General features: G+C 42.2%; 1 protein-coding gene across 1 annotated transcript in view; it reads left to right on the forward strand.

Annotated features, from left to right (window-relative positions):
- Nucleotides 1-27,489, forward strand: part of LOC143343047 (dexamethasone-induced Ras-related protein 1) — a 67,563-nt gene that overhangs the window by 37,329 nt on the left and 2,745 nt on the right. The window contains exons 2-5 of the mRNA XM_076767547.1: nucleotides 2,646-2,932; nucleotides 10,320-10,477; nucleotides 26,605-26,788; nucleotides 27,007-27,217. Of these exons, the coding sequence (XP_076623662.1) occupies nucleotides 2,889-2,932; nucleotides 10,320-10,477; nucleotides 26,605-26,788; nucleotides 27,007-27,217 (597 nt within the window). The 5' untranslated portion in view covers nucleotides 2,646-2,888. The remainder of the gene's footprint in view (nucleotides 1-2,645; nucleotides 2,933-10,319; nucleotides 10,478-26,604; nucleotides 26,789-27,006; nucleotides 27,218-27,489) is intronic.

The following is a 27,489-nucleotide window of genomic DNA, read 5'->3' on the forward strand; positions in this document are numbered from 1 at the left end:
ATCTCGTTCAGTGCGTTCCACAGGAAAAAATTTCTCACGTTTCTTCGTTTCGATTGAACACGCAGCCACGATCGAATTTCAGCACCCCCGAAAACCAACGTTTCCGAATTCCAATGGGACACCGTGTAAACGTACTTTGCTCGATCGTTTCCGAAAACAAGTCTGTTGCCATCTTTTTGTCAACCGTGACCAATACTCGATCAAACTTTATAAAAACTCAGTACGGAAAAAAGATTCTTGTAATTTTAATTTCTTATTTTTCGTTCCTATAACGAGTAGAAGTTAATCAACGTCGCAACAGTCGAGCAAGGAAACGATTTTGTGATCGAGAAAACTGTTTAGAGTCTGACTAAATTTGTCCAAGACAAATGGAAGGATTTCCGTAGAATTTGTCGTGATTTGCAGTAGTATCGGAACACGATTCTTCTTACGCACGTTCGCTCGCATGCGTGTAACGCATAAAAATGTGTCGCGTCTGATTTAACGAGATCTCACGCTGGGAATTTATCTCTGCGCCTTGGATATCCGGTGCCCCCTCTCGAAAGAAATCGGATCACGTTCCGTATTAATATTTGCTTGATCCGCAATGCCGCCTCTAACGAATAGGATCTTCTGAATCGCGGAGAAAACAATCGCGTTGATTCTTCCATGCAAAGAAAATACGATCGGCTCGATACGTAACGTTGGTTCGAACCCTTTGTTAACTTTTCTTCTTTCTGAAATTCGGTTTAAAATTATTTTTATCATCGTCAGAACATTTTTCGAAGGCTCCTATATTGAAAATTAAATTGCAACTATCAGAGGGACCAATGAGTTAAAAATTTTATAAATAGTATGTCTTTTCACAGCAATGTGGAAAACCCGTGGAAATAACGATGAATTTATCGAATTCAGGTTTAAAACATTGCCAGAGTATTGGCGAAAAAATAGTAAATAATGGAGAATATGTAATAAAATTAATGTTATTAAACTTGTTGAACGACCCGATGGGAAATTATCTGGTACATTTATTTTGATATGAATTGTCGAGGAAAAGTACGGTGAATGAAAATGGATTTTAATTGAAATTTTTAACAATTCCTTTTTGTTATTATTTCACAAACGAGTTTATATAACGACCAACGTTTTTGATCCGAAAATGAAAGACAAAGTGTTTTTCCGGTCAAAAAAATTTTCAAAATGCTTTCGCGTTTATTCGTGGGAAAAGTTTGCATCTCAGTGTCGAGAAAAATTTAATCTAATTACTTTTATAAAGTAATTGCATTGTAATTACGCGATAATTATACGCCTTAACGACTTACCATTAATATTGGTAACAAGAACTGTTACTCAGTGTTGATTCAACTTTATACTTTTCGATCCTTTGGATTTGACGAACCGATGGATATGCGAACAACGAGCAGTCGATGTAAATATTCATGTTCATTTTTATTTCATAAAAATAAATCCTCCGCCGACTGTGCGCGATCCGTTTTAAAACGGTGAAAATATTATTTTCAAATATTCGCCTTTGGATTTGTTTGAGCAAATGTGTCAAAATTTTGACAGAGTAAAAGTAAACTCGATTGTTTACCAAAAAGGTCCGAACCATCGTATTTTACTACTAAAATTATTACTCGTCAACAACAAAAAGGTAAATTCTTCGAATCGTTACAGGCTGATACCACAGGCTAAAAATCTTACGAAACATATTCAATTACCGTAATTAATACTTTTCTAAAAATATATCAAAGGACACAGAAACTCGTGTTCTACGCGGTATAGCAACTCAATAAACGACTATCGAGTTTCCCAGTTTGCAAACCGAAGCCAAACGGAACGCGTACGATGAGGTTTCAAGTTCTACTTTATTTGTCGCTCGAGCATTGGTTTTACTGTGTTTGTGTTCGTTCATTTATGCGCCGCGGGGCAAATTCGTGGAATCTTGCAATTCAAAGGGATTATTTCAAATTAACTTTCCGATCGTTTCGAATCGCGCCAACGAATTCCATTTAAACGAATCATTAACGAGCGCGGTTTGTGCGGAAAAGTAAAATTATTTCACCTACAAAGTATGCAAACGTTACAACGTACACAATATTCGCTCCCTTAACAAAATTGGAAACTTTATCGAGACCTTAAAATTGCATGAAACGTTCTTAATACGACTGCGAAAATAACCAGCGTTTTATTTTTTTAAACTCTACAATGAATTCGTATTTTCTCCACCAACTTGTTCGATTTTTCGATAGGCTCGTACCGTACCCGGGGAATCGCTAACAACTTGGACGTATCGCGTCGAATATAAATAAAACACGAACGATTTAAAAGCGTTTCCGCTCGAGGAACGGACAACGAACGATTTCATATCGATACGCTCGACCTGGAGCGGATTATGCGTCGAAACTGAAAAATATATCAAAACCCGTTTACCAGTCAGTTTCGTGCAAAACGTGTGACCCCGAAAACTCAAAATGCACAACCTTGGACAGAAAAACGTTCGATCAAACGAATCGACTGTTGAAAGAAATAGAATAGATAATTTAGTTTCGAACGAAATAATAATAAGTAAACTTTTCTTTTACGTTGTCACGAAGTATAAAGGATTTCTCGACCGAACCAATGTATTAAAAGTTTGTAAAAATTAGTCGAAACGCGTGTTTCAGCTGGAGGCGTGCGGCCGTCTTCTGTGCTGCGTGCAGAGGTTCCGCGGAAGCGGAAGTGCAGTGGAAAACGTCGAGCAGCGGATCAACAGGGGTCGAAGGGGCGCACAGGCGGGCCCCGAACTGGAGGGGCCCTCAGGTTCGGAGGATGGCATCCTCCCGATACCGGTCAGCCCTAGTCCTGCGTCTACGTCCTCGCAGGAGGACGCCTGCAAGCCGCCGCCACGAAATTGCTATCGTCTCGTCATGCTCGGTAGCGCTCGGGTCGGCAAAACCGCCATTGTAGCACGGTAATTATATTTTACATCGTGTCCTCTCTCGCCCTTTGTCGCGTTTCTCTCCACCACTGTTTTCTATCAACACGCATCCACTCCCACGCAAATACCACGACATTTCCCAGACAAATTAAAATTTACGTAACCCAGATAGCATCAAGATTCCTGAATAATTATCGTTTTTCGCTTCTTACGAAATCAATAACGTCAATATGACATCAAATTAATAGAATATTGCTGGAAGAAAATTGTTTCCTAACGTTGCATTAGGTTATATTTAACTACGTAGCATGGGATTATGAATATTCAAATTTATCGCCTCTCGTGACTCGTGGAATTAATAATGTCAATACGACGTCGTATTAATAGCCTCTGGAAGAAAATTGTTTTTTTAACGTCGGGTTAGGTCGTCGTATTTACTTTGCAAGAAAAAAAATGGCGTCGAAGAGTCACGCGCGTACAAAGGACCTGGTAGTCAGAGAGGCGTGATCTTTTCGCTACTTATGCACTATAAAATGAAAACATCGCGACAATAACTCGAGTTCGAAACAGCCTTCGAGCCGATCTGATTCGATGTCCACCGTTTAGCGTATATCTCGTCGAATATCTCCCAATAGTCGCCTAGTGGCAATAAGATGGACAGATAGACGAAGTTACGTGAACGCCAGAGGCAGATCATCCAAGTATAGATTATAGATAAATATAGAATCGATTGAAAATTACAATTGGTAACCTAACCCAGGCCCATTATAACTGTGACGTTGGCATAGTCACCTTTAAATAGCCGGCGACCAAAATTTGCCCAAAAAGTCACGACTTGCTTTCGAACGGTATCGACTGTAAGAAGGTCGAAGTCGGGGAAGTCTAAAAATGGTTCATGGTTGTTCGAACTGGTAAAACGCTCCATAGAGTACGATTCTCGAATGTAGGGCAAGCTAGAGCCATTTTCCAAGCACAAAATCAACGAATTGTTACTGGGCAGCGTTGAATTTTGCAGTGGGAAATCATTTTTCTTTCGATAGCGTTTTTTTAAAGAGAGTCGTGTATCTCTTTACGTGTAATAAAATTGATAGAAGAGAATATTTTTCGACGAAACAATTATTTTGTCGTGCAACGATGTTGGTTAACATCGTGCGGCTTTTTCTATCGCGTGTATAATTAACAGAATGTAGGGAAAGGTCGCAACGTACGCCTGAAAAGGCCGAAGGTTCCCCGTCTTTGGTTTAATACTTTGTCGAACCAGTGTCGGTCGATTGGTTGTCGCCTACTGTGAACCGAGGCCGAATGTATCGGTTCGCTTTCGCCCCCGAAACCAAAAAGCTTTCAACAGGGTGATATTTTTAACCCCTACGGGGGGGGGTGGGGAAGAACTGGCAAGTGCACGGGTGACGGGTAACGTGTGTCACCGATTCGGTGGAATGCGCTGCATGTGTATTGAATTTACTCGAAAATCCCGTCAGTTTAATCAAATGTTCTGCAACGTTCGCTGCATCCGGTTGCTCGACTGACGCGCATTCGTTCGTATCTTTCCACGGTAAGGAGCAAAACTAAAACCACGCATGGAATTTTAACATAAATATTATTTGATTCACTGTCTGAAAAGTTTGAAACTAAAAATATATCAGAGGATTTAATGAATATTTAAAAAAAAAACTTAAGAAAGACCGGAGCATTGTGGTGGCGCGACTTTTTAATCGATCCAGCGCGTATGAAGTTCTCGTGCCGTCAAGAATAACCTTAATGGATATAATGCGCTTCCCATTGTCTCTCGACTCGTCAGTCAGCATGTGTACCAACGTGTTTCGAGCCAAAGTTGCTAATGGACCCGTCCTATTATAGTTTCGCGTTCAATTTGCCCGGTGATTTCATCAACTGCGCGCGATCGTCTTACGTTTTACGAGCGCCTGGTTAATTTTCAATCGAAAGTTTATCCCGCTGCACGCCGACCACTGTTAGGGAAGTACGATCGAACGAAAAACGCGTTCCCGTCGTGTTTGCAGCATCATCGTTCGATGAAATACTTGCTAATTGCGTTTCGCGAACAATCGCGCGGATGCTTTGCCATCGTCGATCGATACAAATAGTTTCGACCTGATCTGAACAAAAATTCGTCGCGCATACTGATCGACCAGGACAATATGCAATGCCCTAAATATCGTTCAATTATTCTCCCCTCCCCTTCGTATACATTTATTATTTTTTGAATCAGATTACTAAATTGACTTGTTTCGTTTCATAGAACGAACATTAAAATTAAATGATTTTTCTGATATCGTGTATCGTGGTTCAAATATTAAATACAAGAAGATGCAAGAATTTAATAAAAATTTAATAGCAGGTTAAAGTTCACGTATCGAAAGTTGAGATAACTGGCCTACGGCTAGAACCGACGGTGCAGCTCGTTCTTATTAATCTTCGTTAATCTTCGTAAACTGAACAAAATATTTAATATATTTCGTTTAACATTCCCCCTGGAATCTTCGATACTCTTTAGTACGTACGTATAAAACGAGTAAAGAACAAGTTTTGAATTGTCCACGAAAGCCGTTAAAAAATCTGAAATATAAATACGAACCGAAGGGGACCAGGGATTCGATCGAAAACGTTGTACGAAATCGTATTGTTTGTTAAATTTCGCTTTCGTTCAGCCCGGTAAAGGCTGAGTAATATTTTATATTCAAAGAAAAATGTGCTGTAGTTGGATAGACAATTTTCGACGACCCGCTTGGAAATATCCTGCGCGATAGTAGAAAATGGACGACTCGAGGGATCGAAGGAAATTCGTGTAAGCGTATTTGTGGCAAAATGTCCAGCGTGGCCGGTCGTTGAAGCGGACTCCGCTTTGGACCCGCATGGTTCGATCGTTGCTAATGGGACAAACAATTTAATTCCACGCGAAATCCGATCTGTGTTGCTGGTGTTGGTCTGGAAGCACGCCGATGTCGCGTTTGTCGTCGAGATTATTGACTTCCCCCCGAAACCAAGTATTATTTTAACGTCTAACCACAGACGATGTATACGAATAGACCTTATACCTTATGGACTTTCGTGGACCAATCTGACTGCCATACCGACCTGAAAATTCAGGGGTGATTTTAGGATCCTCTTCTCATAGATGGTAGTCAGTTGACAAACTATTCACTGAATTAGTATTGATGGGCTGACAGCTGTAGTGTGACAATAAATACATGAGTTGACTATGCAGGGATTGAAATTCATTTCTAAATCTGTTGGTAATATTACAAATAGCACGAAAATGATAATGGGGGTTCGAGACCCCATAAAAATGAATCTTTGATGAATCAATGAGAATCAAAACTAACCTAGCGAAGAAGCTCTATATTCATGATGACCTATGCAAGGCGGATCGCAGCCAATTTGCTAATATTATTTAGTTTTTAATTAATAATTGCATTACCCAGCTAAGAGTGATACGATTATTAATTAAACGCTAAATAATATTACCCAGGTCTCACCACGAGGAGGTTGCTGCGAATGGAGACCCGAAGGGAGATAGACGGAATCCAAGTTCCATCGATCTCCCTTTTACATCCTTAGAAACTAGATTAGTCATGCCAAGTAATTATTTTGTTTAAAAGAGGGACGAAGCTAAATCGTGGGCGACGCGACGCGATACGACGCGATGCACCATGCAATAGTGCAAGGAACGAGAGACGCGAACCGAATAGCGAGGTCAAAAGGGTCAGCTCGTTGCCTCTTGGCAAGTCCGATCGAAGGGGAAGGGAATCGACGCACCCGACACAGGTTCCCCATTTCCCCCAAGCAGCCTGTTGGGAGCCAAATGGACCCAACTCGGGATGTCTGACAGAGAGAGGGATCCTGAGTCGGGGCTACCGTAGACAGGAACAGTCCCTGATCCCCTCTGCGGCCGAAATACCCTTTCCCTTGGATCGTCTCACTAGAGGACGGCAACTGACCCTTCGGGCCAGCTAATCGGCCGATCACTTGCTTTCTACATGGAAGCAGTGGTGATCGGAGGGGACCAGAGACGAATGAAAGAGAAGCTACTTGTTACATAATTACTTGGCAGGACACGCGGCTACACTAGGGACTTAAGTCTAAATACCAAGTAATTATTTTGTTTAAAAAGGGATGAAGCTAAATTGTTGGAGACGCGACGCGACGCGATGCTGAACCGTGCAGCAGATCTTCGGATCGAATCAACACTACCCTTGGTAGATTGATTTCTATTTCTAGAAATCGATCTATCATTGGCAGGCGACTAGATCTTTCGGACAAACTGGACGGCCGATCACATGTTTCGCTTAACGAAACAATGGTGACCGAAGCAAGAAACGAGAGAACGAGTCGAGAGAAGCTACTTGTTAAATAATTACTTGGCAATATTGGGAGACGCATACAATAGGGACTTAAAATTAACGTCGAAGCTCAAGTCTAGTCAAGTTGAAGCTAAAATTCGGACGACAGAAGGAAACAAAGTTCCTTGACTTAGTTGTACCAAGCAATTATGTGGTTAAAAAGAGGGATGAAGCTAAATCGTGGGATACGCGACGCGACGCGATGCTGTACCGTGCAGCGGATCCGAGGATCGAACCTACTGCCCTTGCTAACTCGATCTCAACAAGAAAACAGAGAACTGCAACTCCGAATCGAGGTCTCCATTTCTCCAACGCAACCCGCCGGGAGCCCGAAGGACCCGACTTAGGCTGTCTGACAAAGAGAGAGTACCTGAGACAGAGTCGACTTCCGCTGGAAGGTATGCGTTTCCGCGGAATACGGAAACTCCACACCTTCCAGCGAAGTGCCGTTTTCCCTCAATCAAGCTTACCAAGGGAAGGCGATTAGATCTTTCGGACCAGATACACGGCCGATCACATGTTTCAATCGATGAAACAGCGGTGACCGAAGCTAGGAACGAGGGAACGAGAAAACGAGAAGCTACTTATTGAATAATTGCTTGGTAAAGCGCGGTGATACGTATAATAAGGAAATCTTCGACGTTAATTTTAAGATTCGCGACGAAGCTTAAATCTAATCGACTTAGAATTAAATGTCCCTCGGCGGATGTGGCGTACTCCCTCGATGTCCCTGCGAATAATCTGAAACTAAAATTGATACACGTATTAGTGTCATACGAAAGGAAATTTAATAACCACCATGCAAACTAGACGAAGCGATGGAATAATTTGTCGTGCTGATGTACCTAAAAGTGAGAATCTGTAAGATTCTCGATGCTAGACCTACCTAAGGAAATGTACAAAATTTACACATGTTACGAACAAAGTATTCTACCTATACTTGCGTAACGAGAGTATAATGTCGAAGTAAAATAGCAAACGATCGCAAAAATTATCTCAAGAATCATACAAATTTCAACGACGAACAGAAACAAAGATTGAAAATCCAACGCAGAATTGAAAATCCAACGATGAAATCAAAGAATGAAAATACCCAAGAATTAAACAAAATATCTTAGCGAAACAGAACAAGAATAGAAATCTCATTCTAATTAGTGACATCGAAATTCATAAAATAATATAAAAACAAAATACATAAAATAATATGCAAACAAAAATGGTATATGATTCAACACGATCATGCCAATTCAAAAAATAAGGCAACAGAAGAAACAGAGGAGGAAAACATAATAATCAGATAAAACCGGACAGTCAAAGAACATTGAATTATGACCAAACAAATAAAATAAACTGGTCAATTTTGGGATAATAATATAAATAAGTAAAGTGGGCTTACTACTTGTTGAGCATTAGTTACCATTACCAAGGAAGCAGCACCAGAGGTCCAGCTGTAACATAAGAAACGATTCGTAATTTAGTAAAAGCGATGAACAGTTCCATAACGTTCAATGGGTATCAAATGACAAAATAGAAGTGGGGAGAGCAATTTTAAATAGTTCTTACCAGTGGTCATCACGGTCCGGCACTGGTCAGTAGTGGTCAGTAGTGGTCAGTAGTCGGATCTGCACTGGTCAGCACTGGTCAGTAGTGGTCAGTTCTGGTCAGCTCTGGTCAGTCCTGGTCAGTCCTGGTCACTCCTGGTCCCCCCAGTGGTCAGCACTCCACGAATGGCCTGACTTTGGCCCGCGAGACCCGATTCCCCTGGATGCTCCAGGGGTACTGAAGAATTTGTCCAGCGGTAGTCTTCGAGTGAGGAAGTCGAAGAGTGGGGAGACAATGTCAACGTGAAGAGTTAAGAACCGCTTGGTCTAGAGAACAATACTATTTCGATTGGTCCCATCTCTTGACCATTTCTGGATCTTCACTGGACCGCTGACCTTGATGTCCACCTCACTGTTGACCACCAGTGTCCATAAATTAGTCATTGTTGATCATCGACCCATTAAAATCATTACGAAGATTAAAGCCTTCTTACGAGGATCCCCTTACAATTTGATGCATGGTCTTTTTAACATTTTGTTCCACTTTGGAGGAGAGTATCTTATGTTATAAAACACTCATGGTACAGCGATAGCGTTCATCCCACTAACGATAGGTCTATTCTTTACCTCGGATTTCAGCTGTTTCGAAAGCAAGAAAGAAAGACTCACATTCGCCTTCTTTCTTGAATTCTCGAAGCTGTCCATGCGTAAATACATGTGAGTTGCGGTATACGTATCATTGAGATACATCCTCAGCTATTTTAATAATCTTGAAATTTTTAAGTGATCTCCGCTGCAGACAATCTCGTTAACGCCATATTGGGGTACCGTGTACCGTAAAAATAATTCAAACTAAATAGAAATTATATTTTCGAAACCACAGAGTCGAAGAATTAAATATCAAGAGGTCATCCGTTCCCTTCTTCTTCGGAATACGTGTAGATAAAAATATATTCTACGTTGCACGGTTTCCTAGCTTACAGTCTATCGACGATCGCATCATGGGAAATTGCAAATAAATCGATCGGCAAAAATGGGTCAAATTTGTTTTTGTTTTTTTACGCATCGTTTCACAATTCTTAATTTGGTTAATATATTCATATTTAATCGCTCGTACGTACACACGATAAAGGCTAGTAAATCCTTTACCGATGCTATTGTTCTGTTCCACATTATTAATGTCCACATCAATAACGCCATCATATTGAAACTGATTGGAACGGCCTTTTAAGTCACATCATGATAATTCACTGTTTCGAGCACGTAATTTCAGAACCAATACTGTTTATATTCGTCCGTCAACTAGAAACTGCAAATCTGCTAGTAATTTAATGAAATTTGTTCACACTATTAAGTTACTGATCCAAACATTTTGAAAGTAACATTTGAAACTCGTTAGTCTTTTCCTTTCAAACTTTATCTCTGTATAAATAATAACGCCGTTAATTGTTTAGAAGGAATACTCGTTTCTTTTCGATGGTCTCCGAATTACGAAGAATTAAAAGAGTGCCTTTGCTTCAGATTTTTGTCCAACAAATTCGACGAAAGTTATACACCAACTATCGAGGACTTCCACCGGAAACTCTACAGGATTAGAGGAGAGGTCCACCAGCTTGATCTTCTGGACACGAGCGGGAACCATCCGTTTCCCGCTATGCGACGATTATCCTTCTTAACCGGTAAGTCTACCAGCTTAAATCTACAGAAACGCGTTATACGAGGCCCAATCGTTTGAAGGATATCGCGGTTTCTCCGTTTGAACCATTTCGTTTGTTTATAACAAACGAATATGGACCATTTCACTCCGGATCGATCACTTTTCGACGCTGGGGATTTTTATGAAACTGAAATACGATGCATAGTCCAGAGATTGAATTGCAAAGAAGAATTTGTTTAACACTAAACCTACCGGCACTGCATGTATACCCATTCCTACCACGACCGGTCAAATGACCGATCTTTCTTTTTTTCTTTAACGAGGCAACGTACTTCTAATTTTTACATATGTATAGAAAGTTGTGTTTTGATGTTCATTCGTAAGATGTTCTTTTCTTTTATGTGAAAAAACTTTTTAATATTCATCGGATAGAAGATAAAACACCCTTGAAAACGAATTTTGTTCTAAGTCGATACCGTAGTTAGTTCTAGAGAAAAGAACTATTTAAGAAAAAGTGCTGGTTAGTAATTACGCAAACATCCTGTATTTAAATTAATTATCAATTAAATAAACAATTTATGATCCAGTTTTATCGTACACTAGTCGTACGATCAGTAGGAATTGCTGAAACTTCTTTAGGTATGCAGCGTCAAAGTAAATTTCAAAATAAACATAGAAGATAGCAAAAATTATAGTAGGTGATATGATCATTAGGTAGAGGATGAAGAGCCCTTTAAAATGAGCGTTTGTGAGAGTCGATAGCTTTATTAGTTCCGGAGATATAGCGATTTTAGTTTCAAGTCGATGCGGTGACTAGTTTCGGAGATACAGTTTGTTTACGTTTTGTTGTGCGCTCGCGAGTTCATTGATATCGCGCGCGCGTAGATAGTAAACAGTGCGTAGTAAATTCTTGGAAATACTACGCCGAGCTAGGCCACGACAGTCACGTACGCAGGGTAGGTCAGCACCACGCACGTGCGACAAAGAGGTCCGACTCCGATAGACGAAGACAGAGATAGTCGAATTGAAAAAATTACCATTTACATAAATTACGATATCTCCGAAACGGAAAGTCGGATCGAGAAAAACCAAAAGCCATTTTAAAGGGGAGGCTTTGCCGCTGCTAACGGTGGATCAATAATGAATAAAACACTAGTAGTTTCGGAACTGCACGCGTTTAAAGTTTTAGTATTTTTAATGCACGTCAATAGCCTTTTCTAACGCGGAGAGCGGAATTTTAAAAATTACCTTTTACATAAATTACGATATCTCGAAAACGAAAAGTCGGATCGACAAAAACCAAAAACCATTTTAAAGGGGAGGTTTTGCCGCTTCTAATAATGCCTCAATAATTAACAAAACACTAATAGTTTCGAAACTAAACGCGTCTAAAGTTTAACTATTTTTAATACGCATTGTTAGACTGTTCTAAGGCAGTGGAAACTGTAGATTTTCTCCTTTCGTCTTTACTATACGTATATTTCCTATTTACATCGGAAGCTAATCAGAATTTGGTACCAAATGTCCAGTGTTTTTACAAAAAAACATAAATCGTTCAACCGGTCAGATGACCGGTCGTGGTAGGCAAGACAGACTACATATTTTTCTCAGAAAATAAACAATAAGATTAGAAGTGAATATTGTAAAATTCAGTGTACGTATACTATAAGAAAAGTCGTGAAGTTAAGTGGCGCTAAAATAATATTGTGTGCTAGAAATTCTAAACGAAATTTTAAAAACGGTCATTTGACCGGTCGCGGTAGGTTTAGTGTTAAAAGATACCGGTACGTCTTGTTTGCTTCGATGAAAACGAACTCTACAAACGAATTTCTATCTCTTTTATTTTTACGCAGGAGCAACGACCTTTTGAACTAAATTTTCCATTGGACCGAAAAATCGTTTCAAAGAGAAGATATAACGCGACTCTGCCGTGTCTATAGACTATAAAACTGGAGATCGTTAATAATACAGGGTGTTCGGTCACCCCTGGGAAAAATTGTAATGGGGGATTCTAGAGGCCAAAATAAGACGAAAATCAAGAATACCAATTTGTTGATAGAGGCTTCGTTAAAAAGTTATTAACAATTAACAGTTGCGTCAGAGAAAGAGTTATACTCGCCACGTGATTCGTAAATGTCGCGCGCTACATTTTTATTCTCCCGAATGAATGTTTCCCGACGTGGGAGAAGGGCAATTTTAAATATTTTCAAGGCACTTAGAAGATCGTGTTGCGTTCGTTAATTTAGTCAAAGAATCACCATTGCCTTTTATACTAAAGTTCCAGATAGACACGTGTCTTTTGAAAATTTGATCAGAGCTGCGACTATCGATTATCGATATCTTAACGATATCACAGACGAGGTATACAAGTTGACCTTACATCTTATGGGCTTTCGTAGCCCAATTTGGCTGCCATACCAGGCTGTAAATTCCAATAAATGTTGAAATTTTTCGGCGAAATTTAAAAATTTCAAATTGTACTAAAAAAATTATTTTCGATTGCGGGGGTCAATTACAATCATTTTTGGTGAATAGACATACCCCCGAAATCTTACGCACTTTCGAGAAAAAAATTCCTTATCGAAAATCCAATGTCTGATCAAGACAGGTATGTTCCCCTGAAATTTTGAACGGATTGAAGAATTTTAATGTTTCCACATGCAAACAACGCGTATTTTGATGAAGAATAAGTAGAATTTCCAAGACTGTTCGAAAAGTTATTCCTTAACCCCGTAAAGGGCCCCTAAAATATGGAGCGAAAAATACATTGAATGGTCTATTCGTATTTGTCTGTGACAATATATCGTCGTATCGATATATCGATAGTCGCACCTCTAGATTCGATCTATATTTAAATTCCAGACGTATTATTAAATATCTTCCATGATTTTTAGTAAAAGAAGTAGAAGAACCCCTCGATTCAGATCGATCTGGCTATTTTCTCGTTCCCCGCGCACCCTGTCGTTCGTCCCATTCAGAAATTCCGCTCGTCCTTTTCATTTCCCGTTTTCCCTAGCCCCGAACGAAGATTGCCGTGCTCCGTCGTGACGCGTTTCACATCTGCTCGCCGTTTGTCGCTGATACGTCAAGTCCCCGCAAACGGAAACACCGCGACACGAACGGTCACCCTCGCGTTCAATTGCGAGCTGTCTCCGCCTACGGGGGTGAAAGCCGTTTGCTTGCGTTTCCCGTTTGACGGTTATTGCACGACCATTTCGCGATACGCGGAGCTACTCCTCCGGGAGATAACATTCGTGCTCGCGAGAGCCATATCAACAAACAACACACATCGAGCGCAACTCGAGTTTGCAAATGTCGGCCGAAATTTCATAAAATGTTTCTCTTTTCCCTGAACGTAGCATCCGTCATTTTTTGTAATCTGCTGACCTTCGATTTTTATCTAGAAACGCGAATTATAGTTGTTTTTCTTTTTAAAGTAGAATCATTCTTCCTCGCGGTTGTAACACGATCGCGAAGATACCCTGTTATTTGGATGGTTCTTATTCTTTGACCTCTCGAAATAGCTTCGGTTTCATCCCCCAGGAATGGATCCCATACACAAAAGAATAATTCCTGCAGAATATGAGCTCGATTGGATACCAGGCAAACACACCCATCGAGCCTTGGGGTCATCCCGTATACGACCACGAAGGCTCCATTAGGAACCCCAACCTTATTATTTCGTTAATAACTCAGTGACATAATTGAATTGATACTCGCCATTTAGGTAATCCTCTTTTAACCTCCTCGATATTATTCCGCGGTTACATGCTTCTAGGCTATTTTCAATCGAACGATAGTAAGTAATTTAAGCGGCCTTTTCACGTTCGATACGTTAATACCGCTCGCACGAGTAAATAATTGAATTAGTAATAATCAGTAGCCACGACGAATACGGGAAAGAACTAGGATTCGATCGTTTCCCCGTGTCCGCGATCGGAAATTAGCTACAGCTTGTCCCAGTTTCCAGGATCGCCCCCGTACTCGCCGTAGCTGATCTCCGGTGTGCAAATATTGACGCGTCGCGTCGCGCAAAATTGCGGAGAATCGGTGAAAACGTGGCGTGCATCGAGGAGCGCGGGGGAGGCCACGGATAGCGGGAGTCGTTGTCGATGGATTTTCGTGCCCGCCTCGAACCAGCCACGGCCAATGGAATCCCACTCGAGGCGAAACACCGCCGAGGATGCACGGCGCGCTCGAAATTTACAAGCGACCGATATTTCGGCCCGATGTTTGGGTTCGATCGAGCGTGGTCGAAAGTTCGCCGAAACTCCGTGCCAGCAAATCGACCGGGATATCGAAGAAAGGATACTCAACAAGTTGTGGATGATGGCCTTAACAGGAAGGGGTTGCGGGGGCGGACAGTATCGAAGGCTGATACGCGAGCCACGGATACCCGTGTTTACTCGACGAAGACTCGATTCACGATGCACGCTCGGCTGATCGCGCGAAACGTACGGGCCATTGTTCCCGCAATTCGATCCCTTATTTTTCTTTTAATTATCGTATACGAATATAGTTACAGATTTAGAAAAATAGAACGTCTTTAACTGTCGCAATTGGGGTTGGTTCCGTCGTTTTAGGGTTTCGTTCGGTCTCGCGTTTTATTCCAGTCGAGTCTCGAGGAGATTCTAAACGGAGCACGTTGTCGTCGATTAAAATGTCGCCGGGACGGTTCGACGAGCGAGAAATAGATTCGCAATCGCGTCGTCTCACTTTCGACCCCTGGAAAAACGCATTTCCATCACGCATGTCGCACGTGACCGGAGTACCGTACGTGGGTGGCCGGGCGTCGTGGTGTGCGTGCGGGTATTGATCATTCGATTTTGAACCACACGCACGCGTCACGTGTTCTACGTGCACCCGTAAGGTCGCCACGTGAAATACTATAAAAAGGACAAAGAGCAACGAGAGTCCGAGCAACGTACGCAAAATTTGCAGTTCACGGCGCGAGAGACACGTTTCCCGTGGATTTTGACGCGGGCGATGCGATCGTCCGCCATCCTCTAACAGCATCGTACAGACGACAGTTCATTTCCTCGAACTTTCCATCCGCAATTTCTCCTCGTCCTCAAAATAGCATCGACAAATTCAAACAGAGACGAACCGTGCTTCCGAGGATACGGAAAAGTCGTTTAAAAGTCTCTATGTAGAGTCTAACAGCTTATGGAATTCTCTTTGGAAGCGAATAGAGGATATCGAGTCGATGGAGTTTATATAAACTTGGGTTTTTAATCCTATACTGTACTGTAAACAATATTATAAAATTGTTTCGTAATATTCGGTAACTCGTTTTCACGGAACAGGGAACCCTTTTCACGCTTTATATCGCGTTCTGTGTATACGCGGCTTTGCAATATTTTTTTTTTTTTCGAAATGTTTGCTCTTTTCATCTGAACAATTTTTGCTAGCCAACTCCGATTACACAGGGCGATTCTAGAAACTGGGACAAACTGTAGCTTATTTCCAAGCGCGGGCAGAAAATATTCATACAGGGAAAAAAATTTTTTTTTCCTCGTCCGCAGAAAAGCGAGATTAAGTACCAGCGTTTTAGATATTTTAAAATGTATTTATCTCGCGTTTTAATCAACCTGTATCGTATTAATATACGATAAGGGTGGCGTGCTCGTGGCACATTCGCAGGACGATTCGAACCGGCTCGTCGACCCAACGACACGCTCAAAATATTTAATATAAAGAGTATGTCACACCCTTTGCGATACTTGATTTTCGTTTCTGCATCGCGTCGTAGAATCTACTGGTGATTTTACGACAGATTGCGTTCACGTACGTCAAACCGAACAAGACACGGAAAATCAACAGTAATTAGTTGTTACGCGCGGGTAAACGGTTCTTTGGGCAATTAGGCAGACAAGCACGAGCAGATGCGTAACATTCGCGTTTAGATCGGTGCTCGAAGCCATGATTTACCCCTCAGCCAGAGTTCAACATTCGGCTTTTTAAACGTCATTCGTCCGTGACTAATGAAAATGTTCCAGCGGACGGATTTACCTGCTCGCGAAATACCATCCAAGACGCTGAACACCCCGTTTCGCTGTGAATTTCCGTGATTATTGCGCGTAACTAATTACAGGCTCCGGTGCTCGTAACCCCGTAATAAATAACGTTTAACAAACGCACGAACGACTGTGCAGCTTGTCGCTCGATCCACAGAGAGATTAAAGCGTATCGCGCGAGACTAATGTTCCCAACCACGGGAACGCTAGCGCGAAATTCCGTGGAAACTTTTCGCTGGGGTATTGATCCACGCTGGAAAAATATCCATGGAAATCAACGGATCGCGGGAAAAAGACCTCGGGTGCCGGTGAATACGGTCAAACGATAAAAAATTCCGCGTTATGCCGGATCGAAGATTAGCTAAACGTTTCTGTAACGAGCGAAAGTAGATTCTTTCGTAGAAATAGTAAAACGATTTTACTAGATTTCGAACGAAAAGAGGCGATTATTATCGTTAAGAAAATTACGTTTATTTTTCGTCAGTTTACGCCACTGCTCGCGATCCATCTTCCGCGGAGGAGCATCAATGGAGATTCGGCTTTGAAAATGTAAATCTTCCGGCAAGTTCGTGGATCCGGTCGGCTAACGACACTATTTTCCATAAATATAGAATACATCAGGTCCTAACGATCGAGTAAGATGTCCGCCGCGTGACCCCTGTAACTTATGTTTGTGCGAAAAGATAGAGTTGCCTGAATACATCGGTGCAATGGTTTTTAACTATCTCGAGATTCCGGAATCGAGAATAATGGAAGATGAGAGGCCCGGGAAGCTTCCGTGCGAGTTCGAAAGTTTCGAATTCTCGAAAGGGAGGGAAATTATAATAATAAGAGGACGAACGGGACGCAAGACATCGGAATTTGAAGGCACGATGAGCCGGGACGGATAAATGTAGTTGGAAATTCTTAGAAGTCCGTAGATTCGACAAAGTCTACGCATTCTGAGTGCACGGATTCCTAAGGGAACTTCAACTCCGTAAACTTCTAACGTGTTCAAACATTTAACCAGCTCGCGTGTGTCTACGTCGCCTCTTTCCCTGCGCACGTTTCTCAGTTGTGTCAGAGTTCATGAGAACGAGCGGATGAAGGCTCCGACGGCGAAAAATGGCGCCACTAGCCCCCCCCCCCCCCTCCCTGCCCCCCACACGAGCTCCTATCGCGCGTCTAGCGTTGAAATTTCCTCGACTTCTCAAAAGGAGGACACCTGTCGGCCGCAAGGACGCTCCGCGCTATTTCAATTAACGGAATAAATTCAGAGTGGGCAACGTCGCGCGAATAGTCTGAGCATCTTGCAATAAACCGCCTCGTAAACTGAGTGGCACGGCACGAGGACAACTTCAACTGTAACCGAGAGAACCAATACGCTTGGAAAACGGCACAATGCCGCTATTCTGAACGACTCATGGAACTCTGGTCACTGTAGCCTGGCCAGGTTTCTTGTTTACCCTTTATTCTTCGGACCGTACTCTCCGAAGACAGTGTTTTTAACGCAAGCTTTATTTTCTAAAGAAATTAACGACTGTCGTTTCATTATCGAAGCAAGCTTGTACATACCTCGGTACGAGACATAGAAAGATTTATTTTTAAATAGATTCGTTTCCGTCAAAGATTTAGGACGTAGACAGAAGAGCTCGAAGGTTCCAACTTCGTCCCTAATATTTTAAACGACCGTCGTGCACGGTTCGATTGGTCTTACGCGTGTCTCCGACAAAAAAAAAATGTTTGAAATAACGCGAAAACGAAATGCCAAGGCAACGAGGTCGAGTGTCACTTCTGAAAACTCCGGGGGGTAAAAAGGTCTCTCGACCAACCGAACTCTCACAGACCGTCGACATATTTCTTCCCCCTAAGTCTAATATTCTGGATGGCTGTATGTAAAATTCATGCAACGCGTGAATTTTAATAACACTCTATGAATAGGGAAACGAAAAGAGAACAAGGCTAATACACGGATCGTGAATTTATAGACGAAGGGAGTAAGTTTTAAAGTTGACCTTCGCCCTAGATCTTGTACAAAATTTTAATCCCCGAGTACGTATCGCGCTCCGTCGTCGACAAGCTGGTTATACGATATTGGTCGTCAGCGAGGTTTGAAATCATAATCTGTAGGCAGATTTTAATAACGGCCTCTCGTGACGCGTAATCTTGATGGTCCGCGCAAGGAACTCGGGGCCAAGTTAATAACGAGCCCCCATTTTTGTCCCTTATTTTGCATAGCGAAGCGCGTTCATGCGTCGCTCCGCAAATATTCGCATCGCTCGTTGTACGAAAGGCTCGCGAGGCACGTAGCTCGCTGGTACGGACTCGTCGAGATCAAATTTTTCATGGGGGGTAAAAAAGTCGGATTCTGCGCGGAAACGTTTCATCTCATACCGCGAGATACTCGAACCGTAGGAATCTCAGTTTCCCCCTGACCGAGGATACAGACACGTTTCTGGTTACACGACTATCTATCAAACTCGACCGCACCGAGAGTTTATTACTTATTTACTCGCTCGATTTATTCATTTTACGACTTACAGAGGGAATCTCCTTTTATCCCTCCATTTTTCTTACGCAACCTTTCCACTTCTTCGTTCGTGTTCCATCCTCGTCACATTTTAATATTCCCTATTTTCATCCCTGTGTCTGGTCCTCGTCGACGTGTGGTCAAACACTTTGGTCTTTCGAAGTATCTCGATCCTCCATGTTGGACGTACCATGTATCGTATCGTCTATCGTGACATTTTGTTTACGTCTCTGACCGTTCAAACGATAAAATATGCGTGCGTTATTTTTATCTCGAAAACTTCACTTTCCAAGGCGACGTCGTTTAAACAGATTCATTTGCGACTGAAACTTAACATGCAGAAAGAAGAGGGATCGGTTTTACGAATGTCCTTGCCTGAAGAAGTTAGAAATAACGTCCGGAAAGGAAACGCTAAGGCAACGGGGTCAAGTGCCACTTCTGAAGACTTTAGCGAGGAAATATATGTATTATGGTATTTTTATACGCGATATCTTTTTTTATTTGTATTTTCATTTCTTTTGCGTTCCTCGAATCAAGACGGTTCCTTTGTCTTCTACTTCTCGTACGGTACAAGTTAGTTCCACCGTAAAGCTAAGCAAAAGATATTAACGTAGAATATAAAAGAAACAAAAGATCTTGTAAACCAATTTCCATGCATCGAAACTGCAAAACCACGATCGGTATATGCGCTTCGCATACTATAGTGGTAGATCAATCCCAGCTCCGTACAGATTAGTTTAATTTCAAATTCAATTTCCCTATGTAACAATTCAGTAATACCCTGTAATGCTCCTATAACCATTACGTTAACTAAATACTCGAAAATTAAATATCACACTTTTTTAAAGAACGTTCGCGTCGTTGATCTTGTTTACGCTAATTTTTGGCGCGCTTTCGCAACAAGGTTCGCCACCCCCGTGGAATAAAAATGGTCGACGGACGACCAGATGCTTTGGTACGCGGACGGTGACCCGAATTCAGAGACAATGGGCGTCTCGACGCCGCGCGAGGTGAGAAAAGAGAAATCCTTCCGATTCAGAAACGCAGTCTTCGCGGTATAATGGTCGACACATATTTCACTGGTGCAACAATGGTCCGACAGTGACGACTCGCGAGCAAAATATCCTCGCGAGGAAAGTTCGACGTAGTAAAAGCGAATCTGAGTAAACCGGATCCCTCTTCGTCGTAGGAACGAAAGGCTCGCGTGGGAGGAAAGGGAATCTCATTCGCGAGGACGAGTCGTACTCCAAGCGAAATGGAATCTTCGGTGAAATCAGTTTCCATCCCGCTGCTCGACTAATTATTTTAACCTGTATCTTCGACTGTTCGTCATCTCGCACCGTCCCCGGAACAATTGAACACGATTAATCGTCTCCTGTTGCAATTAATCGCGACGAGATTCCGTTTTAATTAACTTAAGAGCAGGACGTTTCTTTAAACGGATTTCTTTCGAACCATCTGCCCCTGCCCCACTCGTCCACCAGTTTGCTACGCTTTCATCTGAAAATGAATTGCATTCCGTGTCGTTAATTTCCGAGAAATTCACTTACAAAGGACCCCCCCACCCGAGTAGTATCCGACTCCGACGTCGATGGAACTGCGAAGATTTGCACGGTAGTTAGGAATAAGTGACACGAAAATGTGAATAACATAGACACTTTTGAAGAAAAATTAACAAATTATGTACGATTTTTCATTTTTTCTCTGCATTAAGAAACCTCTAGTTATTTAAGTAAATGTTTTTTTAAATTTCCAGAGTAGAAGGCCATTCTTAGGTCGTGAGAAGTACTTAAAGTGCAGCTGCATCGATGCAACAGTGCAATCGTTGAACCGCGGAAGCCAGGTTTATTTATTTTCGGTTTGCTGATTGCAGTGTTGCGTGAATGCAAATGGCCGCCGCTTAGAACGCTTCGTACGACGAATAGATCGCGTTTGAAAGCGTTCGAGAAGATGCGTGAACGTTCAGGGTACAACTGTTGTTCGTTATAAATAAATAAAAATATTTTACTCCAGTTACTTTGGTTGTTTCAACGCGTATACTTGATTATGCCCATATCGCTCTCCCTTAAGTTCCTTTTTTCATCCGAGTTAACTCAACTTCCACGGATTAAATTATATTTTTAATCGCGCTTCGTTGGTGTTTTTGGTTGCCTAAAATCGAAGATGTTCCGAAGGATTTCGGTTGTAAAAAGCTGTTGACGTCCAACGAGCGTTTCTTTTCGAGGCAATATTCGCCGCGTGGGTAAAATTGGCGCAGCTCGCGATCGTGGAACGTCTTTCCACGCTTCGCTTATTCTTCTTCGGACGTTGAAGTTTCCCTGTAGTTGGCAGTCTTCCCCCTGTTTGTCAGGAAATTGTTATTTCCCAGCGTACAAACTGTACGGAATGCGCGAAAAACTTGTTCTCGAACTTCGCGTGCACGGAGTTGATATCAAAACAGACAAAAAGGGTGGAACAAACATTGTCCGGGTAACCGTTCGTCTTTCGACCAAATTACAGGAACACGAATACCTCGCCAATGTGGGAAAACAACTTTAATAAACGTGGAACCGATAAATCGTTTGTTTGAAATTTATAAAACAGTTTTAAAGGATCGTTTATCGATCGTAAATAATTATAGTAAGAATTTCGGGAACCATTTTACTCGATACTGCTGCAAAATATTTGCCAACAGGAAGAACAAGACTCGTTCTCGTCGCGAAACTCGGAGTCGCTCCAGCATAATTCGTGCACATTGTTGTTTCGTTCGAGTCTTTAACTTTCCTGCGACCGTTCCGGCGCGATAACAATGTCCTCCTGAACGCAACCGGTGGTCCATTGAGTTCTATATCGCCGCAATCACTTTCAAGAGTTTGCGTTCGTCAACGAGGAACGTCGAAAACGCGATATCGAACCGATCGGGACATAATGTTCATTCCGTCGAACGTGTTTCTCATTTTTCCCAAGAGCTAATTATTTGTAGACTTTTTAATATAAAGATTTCAGCTCGACGTCTCAACTTGAGAATTTATATTTCTAATTCCATAGTGGAAAATCACCCATATGCATAGGATAAATCAGAATTACAAACGATGTATCGTAATATGAAGACACCGAAAATTAACTTCCAATAAAAGTTTACATCTGCAAACGAAATTCTCAAACTTTGAAAATCGAACGACGATTTCCGAGCGTCTAAACTTTTCAGATTGAAGCTAAACCAGAGTTTTGCAAAATGGCGGCCCCTGGAGGGAACACGTCCGACGATTCAGCGTAGGCGCGAAAGAAAATGGCGGATATTGGAAGACGCGGATAATTTAAACGCTTCTGTTTGTAAGAACGAGAGAAACCGAAGGCCCCGCGAGGGAACACGTATTGAAAACGCGAACAGGAAGCTCGCTATTTCTACGCGAACGACGAAGTACGCATCTGGAATGGAGATTGAAACAGGGAACAACGCGAGACTCGGGAACAATGATGAGGAACAATGCGACCTGGGGCCGGTTGTCGCGTTCGCGTGATTATTTCAAAAGAAAATTGCACGAGGCTCCGACGACGGAACAGGATTCGTTAAAACAGGCTCGCTGCTCGTAAATCCGGTTTGACGAAATTACTAGACGCGAACGTCGATAACGTCATTTCGAAAGGGTTTCAGAAACATGGTTACGGCGGATGAAGCGCAGATGCGATATTGTGCTGTGGCCAGTTCTGTTGCTGCAGTCCCGCCTCGTAAATACCAACAAATAAATCTTTATTCGACTTGGAAGAAAGGAATCGTATTACGATGAAAGGAAATTAGAAATTAGAAATGTTTGTCCAATGACGAGAAATAATATTACATCGAAGAATGTTTAATGTAACGTAGATCTGCTCATTTTGCTCGTTACTCGTCGTCGTTAATGGTACGTTATTATTGCCTAACGAGATTCGTTATCGAATCTGCTACGTTGATTGAACGCTATCATATCGGATTATTGTTGCGCTCTTTCAAAGTGTATCGCAAATTATGCGGTATTTCGAACGCGGAATGCGCGTTTGTGGAAGCGAGTGTTTATACCGTTGCGTAGACGCGGTGAACAAATAAAGCGTTTATGCGAACGGGGAAGTTGGAATGGCAGTTAGGCGGATAACGAGCAAAACGTTGAACGCGCGAAGGGAAAATTGAATTTACTTACCGATAGGTATCGTGCTTATTAATTCTTAGCGTTGAAAATGGCGGATAGAATTCCTAGAGCTACGTCACCACGCAGTATCAACGTCGTTGCGGTTACTTTCGTATTCCCAGTGATCTTCCCGTCGAGACGCTCGCAGAAGGAAGTTCGCCATTGCCTCTCGCGATGAAAAGCATAAATGTTTGCTTTTGTGAGGCGTTTACCCGTCCCGGTCCTCGTCGAAAACGGAGACACGACGTTCCTCGAATACCAAACACGAGCGATACGCTAGGCTGAAATCCTACCCTTTACGTATTCGCGTTGCGTTCGCGACGATCCATCTGCCTGCGTTAATTTTTCTCCCGGGGGAAAACAGGGCGGCCGACGTCGCGAAAGAACGCGGGTAGAAAAGAGAGTGCGTACAAAACGATGCAACGTAGGAACAAGGCTTTGCTCGCGAAGCATGTAAAAGGGAGACCGTGCTCGAAAGCCGAAGGATATTTCAGGATTTCCTCGACACGAGTGCCTCGCGCTGTACGTCCACGACCGCCACGACCAAGTTCCACCGGAAGTTCGACCAAGATAAAAGGCTCCGACACGATCCCCGGTCCCGTTCGTGCCACTGTTTCCCCGGTGATCGACGGTGCGCCGTGGCAACGCTTATCCGCGAATAATAGAAACTTTCGAACGAAACGGGAGACACCGGGACGACGGACACCTGCACCGTCTCGCCCAGTTTCCTCTGTGTTCCATTTTAACGGTACACCGGGTTTTTACGAACTCCGGAGAGTAACCGGAAAATAAACAGAAGCGAATACTACGGTAATATATGCGTCAAAGTTGAGGGCAGGAAGTCGTCGATTTTTAAACCGCTCCAATTTCGGGGGAAAAATGTCAAACGAAGCTTTGGTCGTTTTAAAAAGTTTGCGCAAAGCGTGTGCAAAATAATTGGAAATTAAATTTAAATACACTTTTTGCAGTAAGGAAATTTCGTTAAGCGGCACTTCGTTGAAATCGCTTTTTATTTGATTAGAATCGGAGACGAGAGAAGTCCGCTCTTATTGTCCCGCGAAGATTTTGTAGCTCGGAGCTTCCACCGGTTTGCTAATTAGATTGTCGTCGCGTCTTTTGGTATCGACGTCATCAACATCCTGGAGGTACGCGTGATAGAAAATAAATAGAGCACGTCCTTTGATATATTAACGTCATTGATATGTCGTGCGTCTTTTGATAACAATACCATCGACATCCTAAGGGCACGTCCTTTGAGATTGACACCGTTGACATGTTAGTGGTACGTCCTTTGATATCAGTGACGTCAAAATCGAGACGGTACGTCCTTTGACATTAACAACGATTGATATATGTGATGTCTATGTACCACGTGAAACGGAACTCAGAATTTCAGACAATGTGAACTTCTTTAGGGGCAAAGTCCTCCCTTGTCAGTCTAATAAAATGTTGAAATACATCCATCAAATGCTTAAAATTTCTTACTTTCTCTTCGTTCTAATTACCGAGTAATACTCGTTCTTGTGATCCAGCAAACGCAAACTCGATTAATAAAATAAATTCTACCAGTTTATTTATATCCAACGACTCCAGTTTATTTCTTTATTTCTAACTATATAAATAAATTGAATATAACCTTTCCGATAAAAAATTACTGCCCAAATACCGATTTTAATTCAACGAATTGCAAACAAAGTGTCGACCTTTTATTTCGCCCATTCTCGCTACAAAGAGCGTCATGACGCGTGAAAACTAGCGAAAGGATCGTCTCCCCGTTGTACACGGTGGATCGCTTCGAGAAAAGTGGCGGAAGAAGTTGCAGCATCGACGGTGATTTAACAAGTAGATCGAGCGCGGAAAGTGTTTTTTGTCATTTTAATGACAAGCGCTGCCGAGGCTCTGCAATCAGCGAGACCTCTTTGCGAAGTTTCGTTGGACTTGTCCGGCAAACTACGGATAAAAAAAAAAGCTCGATTCTTTTGTTCCACGGGAAGTTTTACACGAAGGGAAACTCGTTAAAAGTCGATCGCGGGGCGAGAAACTCGCGACTGCGAGGTATATAAATATATGAATCGCGTTAGCCGCGATAAAAATAGGCACGCTCGTATAAATATTCATAAAGATCCGTCCACGATGTATGTTATTCAGACGATCATCGGTTACACCCCGTATAATTATGTACGCGGCCGTTTGCACGAGGCTACGCGAGTACGACGAATCGATTCTTCGACCTTTTCGTACGGCGGTTCCGCGTTGTCAAATATTTTCGAGCGTCGTCGGTGTATTTAACAATATTTATTCGCGCGTCGTCCTCGTATCGAAAATTTCAGGCGCGTAACCGTTGATTAAAAAATTCAACGGACAGTTCTCCGTTCGACCTACATAGGCGGTTCCTCGAAGGCTTTTAAAATTTATGATCGAATATTTTTTCGCGCGGAACAGCCCGGCGAACGAATCGCCGCGTAAAAAGTCTACTTGCCTTAGGAGTTAACAAGATTCTGAATAATTTGCATACGAACGATAACCAAGTACAGATAAACGATCCTTACGTAGAACTTAACACCGGCGGTTCTTCACGCGAAACCACAACGCTTTAAAATTCAAATATTTCAGCCCCTCCCGCCCCCCTGCTATTTTGTTAACGAAGTTACGACGATTTTATGCGGTACGCCGAATACAGTTATCAAGGATGGTAATGAACCTTCGAACAAAGAGGCCGTGAAGTTTCTTTCGTTCGAATTTGTTGACATTCGAGGCTTCGCGACGTTGTTCGGTTAATGAGATTCGCGGTCGAACTTTAATTTGATCAAATGAAACGGCTCGAATATCTGTAACGAGATAATTACCGTCTCATGCTACCTTAATTATAACTAGGGGGAACGTTTCAAAGCGCGGAGTCGGGCGCATTTGGACAAAATTAGCGATTCAAATTTTGTTCGATCATCGAGGAATAAATTAGCGAAAAAAACCTTTTTAAGGAATGGTTACCGCAAAAATATTTGACCACGTATTTCCTTGTCAAGAAATGCCTCGATGATAAGTTTTCATAGTTCCCATAGTTTTCCGCTGAAATAGATGGGAATTGGAAAATTTCCGCGATGCGAAAGCAAATGGCACTTGGAATACTTTAGCATGGTGTTAAAGTACGCGGAACCGAGGGCATTTTTAAAGTAATGCCTTGCTAAAATTTTCCAAGTCGCATCTGTTCTTAAACCGTACTCTAATATTTTACATACTGAAAAGTTGGGGAAGTTTCGCTCCTAAGCGTTTCATCATTCCATCTTTTAGAAAGGTCTCGGAATAGATGGAAGTTCGAAAACCGATCGTTCCGTCTTTAGAATATTAAATATTAGAACAGAGACCGAGAGTAGAAATAGCGTTAAGCAGCTTCAATATTAAACCGTGCTGCAAATAGTTGGCAAAGAAGAGTATATTTAGTATGATAAAATATTAAATTTATTCTTTTGATGTTGAAACGCAGGAGACCTCTTTGTTGTGGTGTTCAGTTTGGACTGTCGAGAGTCTTTCGAAGAAGCCATCAGGTTGCGAGAATCGATCCTGGAAACTAAAGTGAGCGCTACCCAAAGCGCTACGAAAAGCAGGAGCAAGATCAATTTGAAGGTTCCTATGGTCATCGTCGGGAATAAATCTGATAAGGATGTAAAGTACGTGCACTGTGCAAATACAACAAGTTAATTAACAACCGTAACAATAGATCGCGATATTCCCATCGTTGTTAAATAGAAGCACCAGCAGACTTTACTGTAAATGTCTGTCGAGAACGTAACGGATCTTATTAATTGCACTATTTCGCTAATAACCCGCGCAACGTTTCGTAAACTGAACAAATCGAGTTACAAACACGTCGCGCGTGTTTTCACAGAATAGTTACGGTAGAAGAAGCGGAGGAGTACTGCAATAGTCAGGACGATTGTTGCATTTTCGTGGAAGCGTCTGCGAAAAGGAACTTTCACGTGGAGGAGCTTTTTTACCAACTTTTCGTAGTAGCAGGCTTACCCTTGGAAATGGCGCCCAATCATCATAGAAAGGTTCCCCTCACCTTTGGCTCCCCAACGATGTTGCCACCCTCTCAGGTAAGCAGTATTATTCTATTAAGTTGCGGTAAACGTAACGTCGATATTGCTAAAAAATGAAAGAATCAATCAATGAATTTGAATTTTGTTACTTCGCGATCGGAAATTTGGCGCTCGACGCAAGCTGAGATCTAAAATTAATTCATTCGCGCGACGCGAGTTCGAAAATCGAGGAAACGCTTTCGAAATTTCGGTCGTAAAGCGGGCGACGCTCGAATTCGGAAACGCGTGAAATTGAACAATTCGTATTATCGCTGGCGGTCGCGTTAGGT

The sequence above is a fragment of the Colletes latitarsis genome, chromosome 6 (genome assembly GCF_051014445.1).
Source record: "Colletes latitarsis isolate SP2378_abdomen chromosome 6, iyColLati1, whole genome shotgun sequence".
NCBI lineage: Eukaryota > Metazoa > Arthropoda > Insecta > Hymenoptera > Colletidae > Colletes > Colletes latitarsis.